Source organism: Drosophila obscura, unplaced genomic scaffold, assembly GCF_018151105.1.
Source record: "Drosophila obscura isolate BZ-5 IFL unplaced genomic scaffold, ASM1815110v1 contig_139, whole genome shotgun sequence".
NCBI classification, from domain to species: Eukaryota; Metazoa; Arthropoda; class Insecta; order Diptera; family Drosophilidae; genus Drosophila; species Drosophila obscura.
In genome coordinates, this window is record NW_024542723.1 from 181,829 (window position 1) to 202,763 (window position 20,935).

General features: G+C 40.8%; 1 protein-coding gene across 6 annotated transcripts in view; it reads left to right on the forward strand.

The window, feature by feature from the left end:
- Positions 1–20,569, forward strand: part of LOC111074796 (lysine-specific demethylase 6A) — a 165,999-nt gene extending 145,430 nt beyond the window's left edge. For 5 of the 6 annotated variants that reach the window (XM_041596042.1, XM_041596049.1, XM_041596050.1 and 2 more), the window contains 2 exons: positions 17,068–17,194; positions 20,280–20,569. In XM_041596042.1, the coding sequence (XP_041451976.1) occupies positions 17,068–17,194; positions 20,280–20,474 (322 nt within the window). In that variant the 3' untranslated portion in view covers positions 20,475–20,569. The remainder of the gene's footprint in view (positions 1–17,067; positions 17,195–20,279) is intronic. The other variant, XM_041596052.1, reaches the window with a different exon arrangement.
- Positions 20,570–20,935: the final 366 nt, after the last annotated feature.

The following is a 20,935-nucleotide window of genomic DNA, read 5'->3' on the forward strand; positions in this document are numbered from 1 at the left end:
TGTTTCTCTTTGTATTGAGGGCTCCACACACAAGAACAATACTCCAATATCGGACTAAATAAAGAGAAGTAAAAAGTTTTAGTGACATATGGATCTAGTTCGTAGTATCTTCGATTGAGCTCTATGGATTATTTCTTAACTACTATCGCAAGCATTTCCCCATAGCTCGGAGCCGTATGTCCAGATGGGTTTGAGAACTGCATTGTACAAAAGTACTTTGTACTCCAGTTTTAGTGGTGAACGGGAGTTTATTAGCCAATGTAGATTACTAGCTTTAAATTTAAGTAGATTTATCTTCGTTTCGATGTGTTTACGCCAAGTAAACCTTCTATCCAGATGATCACCAAGGTATGTTGCTTCGGTGGTTTGGTTATATTGGAGGGCAAGTTTGTCTGTTTAGGGTAAAGGTGACATGCTTGCACTTTTACGTGTATGCGCCAATCTGCTAGCCATTTTTCTAAGGCCACGAGATGAGATGATAAATGTTCCGTTGCTTTTGCTGGGCACTTGAAGCGACTTAGTATGGCAGTATGATCAGCAAAGGTCGAAGCACCCAATGTAGATTACTAGCTTTAGTATGATTCCATGTTTTTCGCGAAATCCACATTGGTGCATCTGGATGGCATCGTTAATGTGTAGGTTTGATACGATTCAGCTTTTCAAATATTTTGTTGATGATATGATATGATACTATATTTTGATATGATGATGGCTTGGGCTTGTCTTTTGCGGCTGTATGGATCCATATAGGATATTTGAGCTCGTTTTTTTTCATCATTTACGGCTCTGCTTAATAGATAGTTGGCTATTTTTAGCCGCTCTTTCGAGGCAGGTGATATGAGGGCTTGCCACTCTCGACGAAGCCTTCTTTTATCGCGTAGCTGCCTAGAAACACGACTGCTGTTGGAGAGTTTATCAGCTGCTAATATTGCTGTTGAGTGTTTAGCCGCCAGTGACATTGCGGATACTGGGGCTAGGTTTAGGTAGCCGTTCCGAATTTCAATATGAATTGATTTTGCCTGTAGATAAGGTGTAGCAAATAACCGCAATGGATAATGTCTGATGCGATGCTTGATCAGAACGCCAGTACCTCCATGTGCCTTAGCATCGGGGTGATTTGTCGCATAGAAGTTGTAGCCATCGAGGTGATGAGATGAGTCTCTGAAATAAACGAGGAACTGAAAGAGCATTTGTGCTATGAAATGCCATTTGCATTCCAGAAACATATGTATATTTGCATAAGCCATTTAAATAGATTTCTGTTTGATTAGGAGTTTCAGGAGGAGATTATGGTTGCTCAAAAGCTCCTGCGTCGTGTGTTTTGTTGCTACCATTGTGTTTGTTATAGCTACCAGTGTTTGATCGAGGAGCGTTTTCCTCAATATAGTTGTTCAAGGATGGGGGTGTGTCAATCTCCAAGTGAGCTAATTAAACTCGATGCGAAGAAATTTGGCTGGAATCCAATAATAATCCGAAAAGTCGAGGGGGTTCAGTTGAGTACTAGCCAATGACTATTTATTTGGTTTCTAAGTGCATGAGCACTGAGCATAAGCGGGCTTCTAGTGTGGTGAATTCAATTACAAATTTAGCGCAAGAGCGTAACAAAGAGAGTAACAATGAGCGTAAGGTACTACAAGGCGAGGGTCATTTAAGTGATTATTATATTATATTATGGCATTAAGAGTTTGATCGAACAACCAGCATTGACTCAATTCCACTAGGCAATTATGATGGATTTGCAGGGGTATGCTGGGCAGTAATTTCTGCGATCTGATTTGAACAAAAAATAGGTAGAGGTCAAAATAAATTTTTTTTTTTTAAGTATTTTAGATTTCTGCCGTACAGTTCACGTAGAGGCAAAATTTCTTAATTTTTGTTTGTAGTCGCTTTATCAGTTGGATGGATGCAACTCGCTTTAACTTTTTTTTCTTAGTCAGTTTTCTTGCGAAACATCGCGAAAAGCGTGGTTTTCCACAATGCCATTTTCCCTATAAAAGCAAATAAATTAACGTATAGCACGTAGTCTCCATTTATTTCAACACAGAAGATTCAAAAAAGACTTGTTTTATAAATACAGAAAGATTGAAGGCAATAATGGGCGGATGTTACGCAAGTCTCCGGTATGTAGTAACAGCACACTAAAGGAAATGTTAAGTTCTACAACGATTTACCACTAATACATATAAGCACAGGTTAGGTTAGGTAAGGTTAACCCAGACGGCCCTCACGGGGCCACGCATAGGCCAATATGGCCCTTAGTTGTCCGGATGGGGGTGTATGAACCTTTCGAAAATATTTATGAGGTTTTGAAGTCCCTAAGGATCGAGGTGTTTTTGGCAAAGGCTAGCAGTTCCCCTGGCGTCCTCCTGGAGGCATCCTCCAGCGATGCCAGCACCGGGGCGCCCAGGTATATTCTCCTAGCCCTTGAGAGAGCCGGTCAGTTGCAGATGAGATGTTCCAGGGTTTCAGTTGCCCCGGATTCCTCGCATTTCCTGCAGTGGCCACTGTTGGTGATGCCTAGTTTGACAGCATGTGCCGCGGCCAGACAGTGACCTGTGAGTATTCCCACCAACATTCTGCAGTCCTTCCGTGGGAGGTGCAGTATGTAGTGGCTGAGTTTCCTGTTGCGCTCCTTGAACATGGTTTTTGAGGTTCTGGTGGTTCTGCTCCACCTGCTTCTTGCCTGTGTGTCGGCCCGTTTCTCTAAATCGCTTTGGAGCGTTCTAAGGGAGACAGGCACGTTCTCAGTTCTGTCGTTTTCCAGCCCGACGCCGTCCTTAGCCAGACCGTCCGCCATCTCGTTGCCATCGATGCCTTGGTGGCTGGGAACCCAGTAGATCCGCACTGACTTTGTCGTGCTTAGGATATCTAGTGCCTCCCTGCTTGCCAAGACATTTCTGGAACTGACCGCCGACGACTGCATGGATTTTATCGCCGCCTGGCTGTCCACGAACAGGTTGATCACGTCGTGTGGACGATCCGTAGACTGAGCAGCCTCTGCCGCTTTCCGTATGGCGAAGACTTCCGCCTGGAATATGCTGCATTGGTCCGGTAGCTTATAGGACAGCCTTATCTCAGGGTCTGTACAGTATATGCCTGCTCCTACTCCTCCTTCCATCTTGGAGCCGTCAGTGTAGATGTTGAGGTGTTGAGTCTGGTCCCGACCCCTTTTCCAATCGTCGGGCCCCATGTATGAGGTTGTTTTTATATCCAGGCCAGTTTGGGGGATCATGTAGTCAGATATACTGGTCATGTCTCGGCTAATTGAACTGTGCCCGAATCCTTGTAGAGACATATTGCCTGATGCTACTAAGCGTTGTGCCGCCTTTCCTGCAGTCAGTTGAGCGTGGATGTCCAGGGGGTCTATTCCGATTATGGTTTCGAGAGCTTTTGTTGGGGTTGACCTCAGCGCCCCCGTAATGCAGAGCAGTGCCTGCCGCTGGGTCCTTTCCATAAGCTTCTTTTCTGTCGCTTGCCACCACACTAAGACTCCGTACAGCAGAGTCGGTCGCACCACCGAGACGTAGATCCAGTGCATTAGAGCGGGTGACAGGCCCCACGTGCTGCTAAGCATCTTCTTGGATGCGTATAGCGCAATGGTGGCCTTCTTCACCCTTTCCACTACATTGGGCCTCCATGCCAGCTTGCTATCCAGTACTATGCCGAGGTATTTGACTTGTGCTTTCGGGGTCAGCCTGGTTTTATCAATTTTCGGGGGGATCCATGCCGGTACCTTGTATCTCTTCGTAAAGAGGATGAGGTCCGTCTTGTCCGCGTTGATACTGAGTCCTACTTTTCCTGCCCACTCACATATCTCCCTGAGTGTTGATTCCATTATGGAGCTGAGGGTCGATGGGCATACTCCCGTAATAATTATGCTTATGTCATCTGCATAGGCTGTTATTTTTGGGGCTCTCCTCTCGAATCTCTTTATTAGGTCGTCGACCACCAGGTTCCACAGGACCCCACCTAGTGGTGTGCCTCTATGCGCCCCCCTCACCATGGAAGCGGTGCCCCACTCTGATTGCACCCGTCTGCAACTTAGAAGGTTCTTTATCCAGAGGTTGATTGCGGGATGTGTGTTGGTCGCTTCCAGGCGGTCCATAATAGCGTTCGTAGTGACGTTGTTGAATGCTCCGGATATGTCTACGAACACTCCTAGAGCATACTTTTTATTATGGAGGGCTCTCTCGATGGTGGCTACTAGCGAGTGCAGTGCCGTCTCTACCGATTTCCCTTTGGTGTAGGCATGCTGGTTGGTTGACATCAGTCTCCCTACATCATTCCTGATGTGTAGATCCAGCAGCTTTTCTAGTGTTTTGAGTAGAAAGGATGTAAGGCTTATCGGTCTATAATCCTTGGGGCTCATATGGCTGCACTTTCCTGCCTTTGGAAGGAAGACAATCCTCGAGGTCCTCCATTGGATAGGGATATAGCCTGTGCTCAGGCAAGCTGAGTATATTGCAGAGAGCCATGGGGTGATCACGTCTTTGGTCACCTGTCTAGTTTCTTTGTGCCCAGCGTATTTCCTTCTTGTACTCCCTGAGTAGGGTTTTGTATTCCTCATTGATTATCTCCTCGTTCGCCTGTTTGGCGATTTTGAAGAATTCTTGGAGGTTGTTTCTTTGAAGCGATAAGTCCCGGTTCCACCAGAGTGGTTTGGTCCTCTTTTTCGTTCTCGAGGGTGGGCATGATGCGTGGTACGCATCCAGTAGTTCCTTTGACAGGGTCTCTAGGGACGTTTCTATGTCTTCCGGGGCTTTCACTGGGCCCGGGCGAGTCGCGAGCTTCAAAGTAACTGTTTTTTTAAACTTTTCCCAGTTTGTGTTCCGGGGGTTTCTATAAACAGTTATCTTCGGAGAGTGTTTAAACTCCAGCCAGATACCAAAGTACTCTTTCCCGTTACGAGTGTTAGATCTAGTACGTTGGACGAGGTGGGACCTACGAAGGTGTGTTCCTCCCCCCTACGTTTGCTACATCTAAGTTAGTTGATAGTATGAAGTCTAGAAGTGACTCACCTCTGTCGTTGATGTCGGGCATTGGCGTCCGTACCAACCAGAAGTTGCTGGTCTTTCGGGCTGGCATCCGCCACCAGACTCCTTAGCTCTTCCTGTGGAGCTGGCCTGTCGTGTGCCATATAGCAGGAAGCTACCATAAGGTGCTTTTCCTCGCTTTCTAGCATCACAGCAGTCAGGTCATCAGTGCTGTAATGAGACAAAAGGTAAGCATGGATGCCCTTCCGTACGAGTACGGCGGTTCTGGTCCTGCTTACCGATGGTGAGTGGAAAAGGTTGTAGTTAGAGGACTTTAGTCCGGCCACAGCATTGCCAGAGGCAATCCATGGCTCCTGGACTAAGGCTATGTCGACGGGCCCTTGCTCCATGGCGATGAGGCGCTCCGTCGACGCGAGTTTGCTTTTATGGAGGTTGAGCTGCAGCACCCTCACTGACATGGGAGACTGGCTCAACTACACTCGACGGGTTGACTATTACTGTCAGGTCTCCGTCCTCCTCCTCTTCGGAGTCGTCCAGCGCCATACCCTGAGCGGCCTCCACGATGGACTCCAGACGGAGGTCCTTCACCACCTCGCCTGCCTGCAGGTTGTGCGTGTCCTTGTCTTCGGGGTGGCGCTTTTTGAGGCGGAGGTATACGCTACCCATGCCCCACGCCATCTTCCCGAATCTGGGGTACAGCAGATCCTCTGCCTCCTTGCTGATTTGGAGGATCGCACTCTGGGCCCCGTTGGGTAGTGGGCTCCCAATGTGCAGGATCCTCCAGTTCGCCGTTGGCACGTCTGGGTTCTGCCGCTGTAGCAGCCTCAGCGCACGGTCTCCTTGGATTGCGATGGGGAAGAGTACCTTCGCCTTTGGTATGAACGGGATTAGCTCCCTTTCCACAACCTCCAGTCTGGCCCCCTCCCACATGGCCTCCATTTGGCAGACCGTTTGCGTCAGCCACTTGAGTGTGGGGTCGTCCATACATTTCAGTATTTTGACCCCGTTAAGCCACCCAGCACCATCGAACGTGGGCATGGGGGCTGTTGGGTCCTCCTCCATTCTTCCTAACAGCGACTCTACGAGCTGCGCGTGCACCATCTTCCACCGCGCCTCCGTCATCTTGCCATTCTCATCGCTCCGGTCAATGAGTGCTACGATCAGGTGTCGTTTGGTCACCTCATTGACCTTCGCCTTGGATTTAGGCTTCTTTGCCGTTTTGGGTGGAGGTCCCACCCCCTTGGGCCCGCGTTGCCGCTTGCTCGCCGGAGTGTCCTTACTGACGCTCTCGGTCGAGCGTTGCCTTTTGGTGGCGAGAATCTCCTCCACCTTGTTGGCAAATTCCCCCTTCGTCGCTCTTATTTGCGGCATTTGTGCAAAGTGTAGGCGGCCCTCCTCTACCTTCTGCTCGGCCCAGGCTAGCTTGGACTTCTCCTCTTGGGAGTTGTCTTCTCTGCCTTGGAGCCGGCTTCGGATCTTGAGCGCCGCCTTGTATTGGGCCTTAGCCTTCATCCCCTCCCTAGAACGCTTCGGCCCTTCCCTACGCAGGGAGCTGGAACCTGGTTCAGGCGAGCGGAGAAGGCTATCTTCCTCCGTCTTGCTGACCGGGAGCACGCTCTCCAGGTCCGAGTCTGTCTCGACTAAGGCACCTGTGCGGCTCAGCTTGGAGTGAGTCCGTTTTGTGGCAGTGGCATTGCAACTGACATGACCTGCTCCCGCCATATCAGAGGTGTGACCGCTGGCGACACGCAGAGAGGATTGCTTCTCCCCGTGCCCGCCGGTGGTAGCAGTCACGCTTTCCACCGACGTTTGGGTTGACATCCCAACCCGTGTTTGACCGTCTGTCCGCTCCATATTAGGCCCGGAGGTCCATACGTAGTTGATGTTTTTCGGGGGAACCACCCCCTAGCGTTTTATGCCTACCCGCCAGGCACCTCCAGCCATGGCCATGGTTCAGTTCCCCCGATTTTTGGTCGGGAGGACCTGGACCCGGCCTTGGCTAGACACTGCATTACCCCGGACAGGGCAAGCGACTGTGCATCACCCGATCCGGGATAATGCAGTGCCCATTGCCCGGCCGGCACCCTCGGGGCGGGTTCAGCTGGAGGATTTTCGCCGGCCACATATAAGCACAGGACAAACAAATATATTTTTTATTAAATAAATACCAACTATAATTAATATAGATAATTATTTAACTACAATTCGCAAATTATTAAGATTTAGTTAGTTTTACAAAAAGCCATAAAAAGGCGGTAAAATTTAGTTAGGTATGGACAGAAAAGTTTTCTGCGATTTAACCGCGTGCAGGTGCTTGACTATCGAAAGGAAGAATATATAAAAATCGCAATGCATATTAGTGGGATGTTTACTTTCCAAAAAATAAAAAAACGAGAAGGAACGTGCGAGTCGCTTCTGGGGACGCGACTCTACTTATACCCGTACTCAGTCAGTATATACATTTTTGAGCATATGATTTTTTAGAATTTTATAATTTAAAAAACAATTTTTTTTTTCTACATCTGCTATCTAAATCTACAATTTATATTCTACATCTAACATGTAGATTGTACATGTTCCATTTAGATTCTACATCTTCTCCGCTAGGGGTTGCTCGCGCACTGAACGCGGCAGAGTGTGCGAGCGAGAAAGAGATAGGTAGCGGGTCTCTGTCAGGAGGGGGAGGAAGAACCAACAGAAAATTAATTTTTTCATTCTGGCTAAAATTATGATCCGATCTAATTCAGATTCGTCAATCTGGTAGATATGGGCATTCTCTACGATACTGCGTTTTTCGTTTTATCGTATCTTTAAAAATGTGCCTGCCACAGATTTTCGTACTTTGTGTGGGCGGAAGGGGGCGGGGCGAAATTTTGAAATACACTTGTAGCAGTGTGATATCACATGAGTCTGGAAATCAAATTTGGTTTCTCTAGCTCTTATAGTCTCTGAGATGGACATGGCTATATCGACTCGGCTATTGATGCTGATCAAGAATATATATACTTTATGGGGTCGCAAACGTTTCCTTCTCTGCGTTACACACATCCACTTTTACCACAAATCTAATATACCCAGCGCTTCTTTTTTCACATAACTCTAGTATCTTACGTCTTGTTGTAAAGAACTTTGCAATTTCAAAAAGATAATAAAAACAGCTGGAAGTTAAATCAAAGAACTTTGTGATTTCAGCCGGTAGTCTGGGAAATATAAAGCATAGAAATGCAAAAATGATGATTTTTGTGCGGTATTTTGTACGAAATTTTTACTTTAAAAACTCAGGGAAAGTCGAAAAAAAATTATATCCTGTGTCCTCTATTTGTGTATATTTGTGTATAGGTGCATTAATTAAGCGTCGTTTAAGGTATTGCTCATTAAAATCTATGGAGAAACTTTGGAGCTAAAATTCGTTAACCAAACCTAAAAAATGAGAAAAATTAACAAATAAATACCTTTTGAAAGGTTGCGGGACCAACAGCCAATTGGGAACAAAGCAAATGAAACAAGATTGTACATTTGAGATCTCATCACATCTGAGATTCCACACCTAGTCTCATCATGTTCTCACCTGCATCTTTCAGTTAGAATAAAAAGTAAACTGTGTGAGGTATCATTCTGTTTTTGGTATCTATTACTAGGTGCCGAAAAACGGACAAAAATGGGCTGTCGCAGCTCTAATTCCCATACAAAATCAAAATTTTGACGTTTTTTGTGCGTCACTGTTATCGATGTAGAAGACAAACAACGCAAAACTGCAGATTTTAAACTTAGGTAAAGGATTATGCAAAGAGCACGTATAACAAAATTTCGGGAATACAAAAACATACTTTTTTAAATTCAAGTCAAAGTTGAAAAACGGCCAAAAATGAGGTTAATATTCTAATGATTTCATATATTTCATCCATTGGACATATGATATCTCAAAATAAATCTGAAAATAGTTCTTGTATAGAAATTTTAGTTTATGAGTATTTTTTACAGGCAGATGAATATTAAAAAAAAAATTTTGAAATACGTTTTATAATAAAAAAATGTATTGTTTTTCCACAATTTTTTAAAATTATACTTGATTAAAAATAAAATTTAAAATTAATTATATGTAGTGATAATAACCATAAGACTTTATTTATCGATGGAAAAAAAAAGTTTTGCACATAATGCACCGCAAACAGGAAAATATTCACCGGATTCAAAGTTCAACTTTGACTATTTATTGTAAAGCTTCTAACAATGTAGCCACATTTAATCATGCAGACTAAGTTTTGAAAGATTTTCCTTTTAAATACTGTTTATTTCATGAAGATATATTGATATCTTCGGAACTTATTAATTTAGCAAGCTGAAATGGCCAAAGGCCCCACTGTACGACGCGTCGTCACTTGCAGTCTTCTTTTTGAATAGGGTAATTTGTGAGCCTCAGCATTTCTGGCCAGAGAGCCCCCCTTTTAGCATCCCAGATTTTTACCGTTAACCGTTAACGACTTCAGACGTATTTTTGTATCGCTCCGCCGTAAAAATCAATTAATTGCAAATAATCGTAAATTAATTCGCTCGAGGTATGCATGGGTACTTGTGATCGTGTTGACCATGAAAATCATCAATTCTTGTAATAAAGACAAATGTCAACGTATAAGAGCTGCAGATCGGTAAAGAGCACAAGCGCTGTAACCAAAGTCAAAATGAGCCAAGCTAGGCAACAGCAACAAGACGAGCATCTCGCAAACAACGCGTACTTCTCTATACGCTCGACAAAGGTAGCATCACTGCAAGTGAACGAGGAGAGAGCAAGCACTCTCTTCCCTGCACTGCAAAGTGTGTCATGGAATTCTCAGTGCCTATCCCCCGATACTTATGGCCTTACCAATGGTCTGCTAATAACAACGACAAAGAGTACAACGCCCTCGTTCAAAACTGTGTATTTGACAACAGCAACGGCAACAACCACAAAAACAACCACTTCAATTGCTCAGCGCCCGAAATTGTTGACACACTAACAGAAACGATAATTCAGACTGCGCCTGATCGTCCACAAACTACAAAGAATACTAATGCAACCAAAATGACAAAAATAACTGAAAACATTCGCGATACTAAGATACACCTAAGACCAACAAATTCAAGCCCCCACCTATTAATGTTCGTCAGGCAAATTGTGCTGAGCTGGTCAACAAAATAACTGATAAAATTGGCGCAAACACATTCAATGTCCATAAAAAGGGGTAACATAAATTAAACAAAAATACAAGTATGACGAACAAAACTATCGATCCAGTGGAAAATACCTAGAAAATGAAAAAATTAATTACTACACCTACCAGCTTAAAAGTAGCAAGGTATTAAAATATGTTATCAAAAGAATAGAATCAACACACAGTGGTTGACTCAGCCAATCTGGCAAGTAACAAATGAAAAACGAGAAGGAACGTGCGAGTCGCTTCTGGGGATGCGACTCTACTTATACCCGTACTCAGTCAGTATATACATTTTTGAGCATATGATTTTTTAGAATTTTAGAATAAAAAAAAAATTGTACATTTTACATTTTTTTGCTACATCTGCTATCTACATCTACAATGTATATTTTACATCTAACATGTAGATGGTACATGTTCCATTTCGATTCTACATCTCCTCCGCGAGCGAGAAAGAGATAGGTGCCGGGTCGTCGGCAGAGAAACCAAATTTGATTTCCAGACTCATGTGATATCACACTGCTACAAGTGTATTTCAAAATTTCGTCCCGCCCCTTTCCGCCCCCACAAAGTACGAAAATCTGTGGCAGGCACATTTTAAAAGATACGATAAAACTAAAAACGCAGTATCGAAGAGAATACCCATATCTACCAGACTGCCGAATTTGAATCAGATTGGATCAAAATTATAGCCAAAACGAGAAGGAACGTGTGAGTCGCTTCTGGGGACGCGACTCTACTTATACCCGTACTCAGTCAGCATATACATTTTTAAGCATATAATTATTTAGAACTTAAAAAAAAAAGAAATTTTACATTTTACATTTTTTTGCTACATCTGCTATCTACATCTACATCTACAATGTATATTCTACATCTAACATGTAGATTTTACATGTTCCATTTCGATTCTACATCTCCTCCGCTAGGGGTTGCTCGCGCACTGAACGCGGCAGAGTGTGCGAGCGAGAAAGAGATAGGTACCGGGTCGTCGGCAGGGGGAGGCAGAGGAAGCAACAGAAAATTAATTTCTTCATTTTTATACCCGTACTCAAAAAAGAGTTAAGGGGTATCTTAGATTTGTGGTAAAAGTGGATGTGTGTAACGCAGAGAAGAAAAATTTTCCGACACCATAAAGTATATATATTCTTGATCAGCATCAATAGCCGAGTCGATATAGCCATGTCTGTCCGTCCGTCCGTCCGTTCGTCCGTCCGTCTGTCCGTCTCGATGAGCGCCTGGATCTCAGAGACTATAAGAGTTAGCGAAACCAAATTTGGTTTCCAGACTTATGTGATATCACACTGCTACAAGTGTATTTCAGAATTTCGCCCCGCACCCTTCCGCCCACACAAAAAACGAAAATCTGTGGCAGGCACAATTTTAAAGATACGATAAAACTAAAAACGCAGTATCGTAGAGAATGCCCATATCTACCAGATTGCCAAATCTGAACTAGATCGGATCATAATTATAGCCAGAATTAATTTTCTGTTCCTTCCCCTGCCTCCCCCTGCCGACGACCCGGTACCTATCTCTTTCTCGCTCGCACACTCTGCCGCGTTCAGTGCGCGAGCAACCCCTAGCGGAGGAGATGTAGAATCGAAATGGAACATGTAAAATCTACATGTTAGATGTAGAATATACATTGTAGATGTAGATGTAGATAGCAGATGTAGCAAAAAAATGTAAAATGTAAAATTTCTTTTTTTTTTTAAGTTCTAAATAATTATATGCTTAAAAATGTATATGCTGACTGAGTACGGGTATAAGGAGAGTCGCGTCCCCAGAAGCGACTCACACGTTCCTTCTCGTTTTGGCTATAATTTTGATCCAATCTGATTCAAATCGGCAGTCTGGTAGATATGGGTATTCTCTTCGATACTGCGTTTTTAGTTTTATCGTATCTTTTAAAATGTGCCTGCCACAGATTTTCGTACTTTGTGGGGGCGGAAAGGGGCGGGACGAAATTTTGAAATACACTTGTAGCAGTGTGATATCACATGAGTCTGGAAATCAAATTTGGTTTCTCTGCCGACGACCCGGCACCTATCTCTTTCTCGCTCGCGGAGGAGATGTAGAATCGAAATGGAACATGTACCATCTACATGTTAGATGTAAAATATACATTGTAGATGTAGATAGCAGATGTAGCAAAAAAATGTAAAATGTACAATTTTTTTTTTTATTCTAAAATTCTAAAAAATCATATGCTCAAAAATGTATATACTGACGGGTATAAGTAGAGTCGCATCCCCAGAAGCGACTCGCACGTTCCTTCTCGTTTTTCATTTGTTACTTGCCAGATTGGCTGAGTCAACCACTGTGTGTTGATTCTATTCTTTTGATGACATATTTTAATACCTTGCTACTTTTAAGCTGGTAGGTGTAGTAATTAATTTTTTCATTTTCTAGGTATTTTCCACTGGATCGATAGTTTTGTTCGTCATACTTGTATTTTTGTTTAATTTATGTTACCCCTTTTTATGGACATTGAATGTTACATTGAATGTGTTTGCGCCAATTTTATCAGTTATTTTGTTGACCAGCTCAGCACAATTTGCCTGACGAACATTAATAGGTGGGGGCTTGAATTTGTTGGTCTTAGGTGTATCTTAGTATCGCGAATGTTTTCAGTTATTTTTGTCATTTTGGTTGCATTAGTATTCTTTGTAGTTTGTGGGCGATCAGGCGCAGTCTGAATTATCGTTTCTGTTAGTGTGTCAACAATTTCGGGCGCTGAGCAATTGAAGTGGTTGTTTTTGTGGTTGTTTCCGTTGCTGTTGTCGAATACACAGTTTTGAGCGAGGGCGTTGTACTCTTTGTCGTTGTTATTAGCAGACCATTGGTAAGGCCATAAGTATCGGGGGATAGGCACTGAGAATTCCATGACACACTTTGCAGTGCAGGGAAGAGAGTGCTTGCTCTCTCCTCGTTCACTTGCAGTGATGCAGTTGTTGTTGTTACTGCTACCTTTGTCGAGCGTATAGAGAAGTACGCGTTGTTTGCGAGATGCTCGTCTTGTTGCTGTTGCCTAGCTTGACTCATTTTGACTTTGGTTACAGCGCTTGTGCTCTTTACCGATCTGCAGCTCTTATACGTTGACATTTGTCTTTATTACAAGAATTGATGATTTTCATGGTCAACACGATCACAAGTACCCATGCATACCTCGAGCGAATTAATTTACGATTATTTGCAATTAATTGATTTTCACGGCGGAGCGATACAAAAATACGTCTGAAGTCGTTAACGGTTAACGGTAAAAATCTGGGATGCTAAAAGGGGGCTCTCTGGCCAAAAATGCTCAGGCTCACAAATTACCCTATTCGAAAAGAATACTGCAAGTGACGACGCGTCGCACAGTGGGGCCTTTGGCCATTTCAGCTTGCTAAATTAATAAGTTCCGAAGATATCAAGATATCTTCATGAAATAAACAGTATTTAAAAGGAAAATCTTTCAAAACTTAGTCTACATGATTAAATGTGGCTACAATGTCTAGAAGCTTTACAATAAATAGTCAAAGTTGAACTTTGAATCCGGTGAATATTTTCCTGTTTGCGGTGCATTATGTGCTAAACTTTTTTTTCCATCGATAAATAAAGTCTTATGGTTATTATCACTACATATATTAATTTTAAATTTTATTTTTAATCAAGTATAATTTTAAAAAATTGTGGAAAAACAATACATTTTTTTATTATAAAACGTATTTCAAATTTTTTTTTTAATATTCATCTGCCTGTAAAAAATACTCATAAACTAAAATTTCTATACAAGAACTATTTTCAGATTTATTTTGAGATATCATATGTCCAATGGATGAAATATATGAAATCATTAGAATATTAACCTCATTTTTGGCCGTTTTTCAACTTTGACTTGAATTTAAAAAAGTATGTTTTTGTATTCCCGAAATTTTTTTATACGTGCTCTTTGCATAATCCTTTACCTAAGTTTAAAATCTGCAGTTTTGCGTTGTTTGTCTTCTACATCGATAACAGTGACGCACAAAAAACGTCAAAATTTTGATTTTGTATGGGAATTAGAGCTGCGACAGCCCATTTTTGGCCGTTTTTCGGCACCAAGTAATAGATACCAAAAACAGAATGATACCTCACACAGTTTACTTTTTATTCTAACTGAAAAATGCAGGTGAGAACATGATCTCAAAACCAAATGTATCACTTATGTTTTAAAACTTGTAGCAACATAACACCTAATAAAAAAGTTTGTATATCCTTAGAATTGACTGAAAAGACTAAAAATTACTGATTGTTGTATGGGTTAATGAATGAGCTTCTATATATCAGGTATTTCTACTTTGGTTTTATTGAAATATGATAAGGTAGACACGACAAGAACTAATTTGTGTGTACCAAATGTACAATCTTTTTTCATTTGCTTTGTTCCCAATTGGCTGTTGGTCCCGCAACCTTTCAAAAGGTATTTTTTTGTTAATTTTTCTCATTTTTGTAGGTTTGGTTAACGAATTTTAGCTCCAAAGTTTCTCCATAGATTTTAATGAGCAATACCTTAAACGACGCTTAATTAATGCACCTATACACAAATATACACAAATAGAGGACACAGGATATAATTTTTTTTCGACTTTCCCTGAGTTTTTAAAGTAAAAATTTCGTACAAAATACCGCACAAAAATTATCATTTTTGCATTTCTATGCTTTATATTTCCCAGACTACCGGCTGAAATCACAAAGTTTTTTGATTTAACTTCCAGCTGTTTTATATTATCTTTTTGAAATTGCAAAGTTCTTTACAACAAGACGTAAGATACTAGAGTTATGTGAAAAAAGAAGCGCTGCCTCTGAAAAAAGCTTTAAAAAAATACCAGTTTCCAAAAATTTGTGTCGACTAGTGTAATCAAAAGCAACAAATATACTTACACAAATTGCAATTTTTTCAGAAAACAATTTTTCATACAAAAGGGTATAAAAACAAAATCTATTATAAATGTTTTGTTCTTCAAAATGAAACAAAATGAAATTAAATGGGCGTTCAAACACACATTTGTAGACCAATTTGAGAGTTTTTTTGATTAATTTTAAATTTTCGAGGAACTTTTTTATAGAAAAGTAAAAATTTTTGTATAAAAACCATGCCACATACTCTGGCTATCATTTATAAAAGCGCATGCAAGTTTGTGCACGCGTTGCTAAGATAGCAGTATAGATGCTTTAAACGTCTATACACAAAAAATATAAGAAAACAGGATATAATTTTTTTCAATTCTTTCAGAGTTTTTAAAATCCATATTTAAAAAAAATAACGCACAAAAATCAACGTTTTTTAAATTAAATGCTTAATATTTCCTAGGCGGTATACTGAGCTACAAAAGTTTGGGTTTACTTTATACTTTTACTTTTTTTTAAATTCTTTAATAAAAAGTTTTATAATATAAACGAAAATTAACATGTGAGTCGCTTCTGTGGACGCGACTCTACTCTTATACTCGTACTCAGTCACTATATAAATTTGAGAACTTATGATTTATGTGGAATATTCAAATGTTTTAAATTTTTTTACTGCATCTGTTATCTACATCTACAATGTCGATAACACATCTGAAATGTAGATTATAAATACACAATGTAGATTCTACATCTCCGCAAAGGTGAGCATTGCTCAGGGCAGAGTGTGTGCGAGCGAGAAAGAGAATGAGTAGCGTGGTCTCTTGCTGGAGGAGGTGGGGGAAGCAACTGAAATTTGAAATACACTTGTAACATTGGGATATCACATGAGTCTGCAAACAAAATTTGGTAGCTCTAGTTTTTATAGTCTCTGAGAACTAGGCGACAAACAAGACGGAGAGACAGACATGGCTTTATTGACTCGGCTATTGATGCTGATCAAGAATATATATACTATATGGAAACGTTTCCTTCTCTGCGTTACACAAATCCACTTTTACCACAAATACAATATACCCCTTAACTCTTCGAGTACGGGTATAAAAAGAATTGTTAAAAAGAAATCGTAAGGCCTAAATCTATTAGAAAAAGTCGATTTGGTTCGAATCGTAAATAAAAGTTCAACTTTATCAAGTAGTGTAATTAGTGGAATTATAGAATGAACACATACGTTTTTTGAGGGTACCTCTTTTCACGTGCTCTTTCTCTCTCTCTCTCTATCTCTAAGGCAGCGATGTCCAAAGTCAGCTTACGGCAGGGCACTCACCAATACTCCCAAACAAAAACACAAATACGAATAAGGGAACAGTGAAATCTCGAAGAAAAGACAACAACAAAATCATAACAAAAGTCGGGTAACACCAATCAGAGAAGAGACAAAACCGGTTTTTGCTGGACGGATCGCATACACAGAAAGATGTTTGCATGTGTTGGGCTTTCGGTATGCTAGTACACAGCACAAACTGTGTATGCATACAAGAATTGGTTTCCTATGCTGAGGGCAATTACAAAAACAAAAGGGCGCGGAGGGCAATGGGCCTGGGCATCGCTGCTCTAAGGAAATGACCAGGGTGAGATAGAGGATAGAGATAACACATTAAATATTCTATAATTCTATCAAATAGGCTATTAGATAAACAAGGTGCAAGATTGGAACATTGCATCAGTCGTCCCTCTCTTTCTCCGTATGTCTTTCCTATCTTTCTTGACAAGCGCGAGTCAAATTGAGAGAGATTGCGGTTTTAATCTCCCTATTCCGTATATAACACAAAAACCAATTTTTCCCTTTTGCGAGCAGCGATACCAAAATACATGGAGAGAGAGAGTGAGGATGTGGTAGTCTTCTGCGCCGATACCAATTCCGGTGCATTCGTATAATTACGTCTAAATATTTTCTGTGGGTTACATATATATTCTGTCGTTATTAATAAATTTATTAAATTTTCCAGAATGTGCTTATTGCAAACGTTAAAAAATATATTACACACACAGGAATACGTAAAATTTAAAGGAGTGGAAATACGATTTAATGGTCGTGGGAAAAACGACGCATCACATTATTGTGGTCAATGTGAAGTATGTATATCTTGCGTTATTAAATATTAGATGTTTATAAAAACACGAAAAATATAATAAAAAAATGTCCATAATATTTTGTATGTACATTAACAGCTGTGTATTTCCTTATGCTATTCTGTGCTAATTGTTTTTCAGTCTCAAAGCTTTTATTATAAGTATGCCGTTGTAAATATGCTTATATTATTCGCCTAAGCTGCAAATTACCAGACGCTCTCATCTCAAATATCTTGATGAGATCGTCGACCACCAGATTCCGCAGAAGGGTCTGCCATTCCGCCATTCCTTGGAGTTGGCCGCGTATCTGGAGGTCCGCCTTGTATAGGGCTTTAACCTTCATATTTGCCCTTCATGACTTAGATACGCCGGGCATATTTCAGAAAGCTTGAGATTTGGTCACCTGCAGCCCAAAACTTGACCTTTTATGGTTTCCGGCTAATCGTTTGAGATGGAATTCTAGCTAGTTCTAGGTCTCAAAGAATCCTTTTACTTCTGGAGTACCACAGGGCAGCCATCCAGGCCCCCTACTTTTCACACTCTTTATTAATGACAAGCTCTTGACTACTCATGTATGCGGATGATGTTATACTCTGTGTCCAGTATAGGGACATTTCATTTCACTCTCGCTTGCAATACGATCTCTAAGACTCCCTTTGCATGTTTAGCTCTAATTTTCCTCGAATATTAGTCTAACCCCTGTAATAAGCTCCGGCTTGATGTCGCATTGGCCACCTGATGCTGCTGTCATTGCATATCAACGTCCAGACATTGGACTGAAATCTCTTTCCGCTGAGCCATTTCTTAATGTTTGAAAACAAAAAATAGTCTTAGGGACTAAATCCAGAGAATAAAGTTGGTGAGGAAGCAATAATTCATGGATTTTCTGGACCCTTGCAACCTGCACATGTCTGCGCCCTTGCATTGTTCTGGTGGAAAAGATTTTTTTGTAACAAATGCTGTCGTTTCCTTTTCAAATCCTCATTAATTCGACCCAATAAGTGGGCATAATATTCGCCATTGTCTGTTTTACCGTTTCTGAAGGTAGTAATGTAGTAAATTCCAGGAGCATTCCAAAAAACCTTTGTCACGAAATTATTGGCTAAAAAACTCACTTTGGCCCTATTTTTCCTAGAATCACCCCGAGGAACCTACTGTTTTGACTGCCTTGGTGTGTTGTGGTGGATCCACATTTGATCACCGTTTACGAAACGGTAAAAAACTTGTACTTATTGTGGTTAAACAACGCTAAACACTCCTTTGAAGTTGCCTCCCGAGTGCGTTTGTGGTTGATTGTGGGCAAACGCGGCATCCATCTTGCGGACAGGTTTTTCATACCCAAGTGATCATTCAAAATTAAAATCACTTCGCCATGTTGTTGCCTATTGCCTATTTCTTCGGTTATAGGACAAACCCCTTTTTACTATTGAAATTTATGAAGAATAGATCTCAATTTCGCCCAGCCCCCACAAAGGACGAAAATCTGTGGCAGCCACAATTTTTAAGATAAGAGAAAACTGAAAACGCAGTATCTTAGAGAATCCCCATATCTATCAGAATTCTGAATCTGATTAAGATTTGATCTATTTTATAGGCAGAATGAAGAAATAAATTTTCGTTTGCTTCCCCCACCCCTCCAGAACAATACCATGCTACTCATTCTCTTTCTCGCTCGAACATACCCGTACTCAAAAAATAGTTAAGGGGTATATTAGATTTGTGGTAAAAGTGGATGTGTGTAACTCAGAGAAGGAAACGTTTCCGACCCCATAATGTATATATTTTCTTGATCAGCATCAATAGCCGAGTAGATATAGCCATGTCCGTCGTCCGTCCGTCCGTCCGTCCGTCCGTCCGTCCGTCTGTCCGTCTTGATGAGCACCTAGATCTGAGAGACTATAAGAGCTAGAGAAACCAAATTTGATTTCCAGACTCATGTGATATCACACTGCTACAAGTGTATTTTAAAATTTCGCCCCGCCCCCTTCCGCCACCACAAAGCACGAAAATCTGTGGCAGGCACATTTTTAAAGATACGATAAAACTAAAAACGCAGTATCGTAGAGAATGCCCATATCTACCACATTGCCGAATCTGAATCAGATCGGATCATAATTATAGCCAGAATGAAGACATTTTCTGTTGGTTCTTCCGCCCCCTCATGACAGAGACCCGCTACTTATCTCTATCTCGCTCGCACACTCTGCCTCGTTCAGTGCGCGAGCAAGCCCTGGCGGAGGAGATGTAGAATGTAAATGGTACATGTATAATCTACATGTTAGATGTAGAAAATACATTGTAGATGTAGATAACAGATGTAGCAAAAGAATGTAACATATAACAACATTTTTTTTTAATTTTAAAATTCTAAATAATCATTAGCTCAAAAATATATATACTGACTGAGTACGGGTATAAGTAGAGTCGCGTCCCAAGAAGCGAGTCAAATTTCTTGTGGAATGTTGTTAACTTTCTTCAAGATTCTACGAACTTCAACTAGATGTTTCACAAGTTCCTCTTTTATAGTTTGTTCATCAAGTCCCTGAATTGTTACTTCAGCGTTAACACCTTCAGTGAACATTTTAAATAGCAGCAGTTTGTTTGCAGCAAGGGTTTTCTTAGAGAACTCCACTTCTCCTCCACATGGTTAATCAATTGGTTTTTATACGCGTACTCGAAGAGTTATTATATTAGATTTTTTGAATGGTTTTGTTTATGGCTTTACATTTTTAATTTTTCTGTCTATGTCTATCCTGATTGAGAGCCAAGATAAGGTTTACCTTGAATTTCACTTCCAAAAGTTATGCTTTATTTGTTTATGACTTTTACTTAATCTGAATAAGTGCGAGCGTAGTAATAGAAGGACATAACTGATCGTGACAAAGTTAAGCCGAAGGCTGTATAATTAAGTAAATAAATATAATAGATGAAGATTTACTTACTTGTCGTCAGTCTCTAAGACAGAAGAGTCGATAAATAAAATACTGTAATAATACAAATTAAAAAACTAAATTAAAAAATCGTATTTTATGAATGTTTAATTCAACTTTTAATAAATAAATACTACTATAAACTTTTTTTTTTACAGGTTGAAGTATTTAATGTACTTTTTATTAAAGAACAGGAGAAACGACACGTTGTTCATTGTCTATCATGTGCACTGAAACTATCACCATCACTGCAGGGCATTGTTTGCCTGGAAGAATACCGCCTATCGGAGCTGCAGCACGTGTACGATTCGTTCACCTTATACAGGACACAAGGACTAGCATATACTCAATAAGCAAACTATTTATTTTCTTAATATACATACATCATAGATTCATTCAAATAAATAATTTCTTTCATACAGCATACACTCAGTAAAATTACATTACATTTAAGTAAAATTTCAAAAAATAAAAGATTTATTTTTTATAAAAATGCTTTGTAAAAATAATTCAGAAACAGGGCTCAGGAAGAATATGTTGTAGATGTTGTAACGAGCCCTTTCCGGCCATGTGCGATGTGCTTGGCTTACGCAGTGCTCAACAAATTTATACTGTTGGGTCACGTTAAGTTGGGTAAAGACACTTAGGCCGGTTTCGTCCCGTGCTGGTACTGTTTTCAGTATTCCGTCATCTTCCTTTCTAGACGCGATGTCAGCAGCTATCGAATCCGTATGCTCTTACGAAGTTCGCCATCTTTCTGGGACATATTGTGGACATTTCTGAGGTCAGAGGGAAAGAGTTTGTAGTTTTAAAC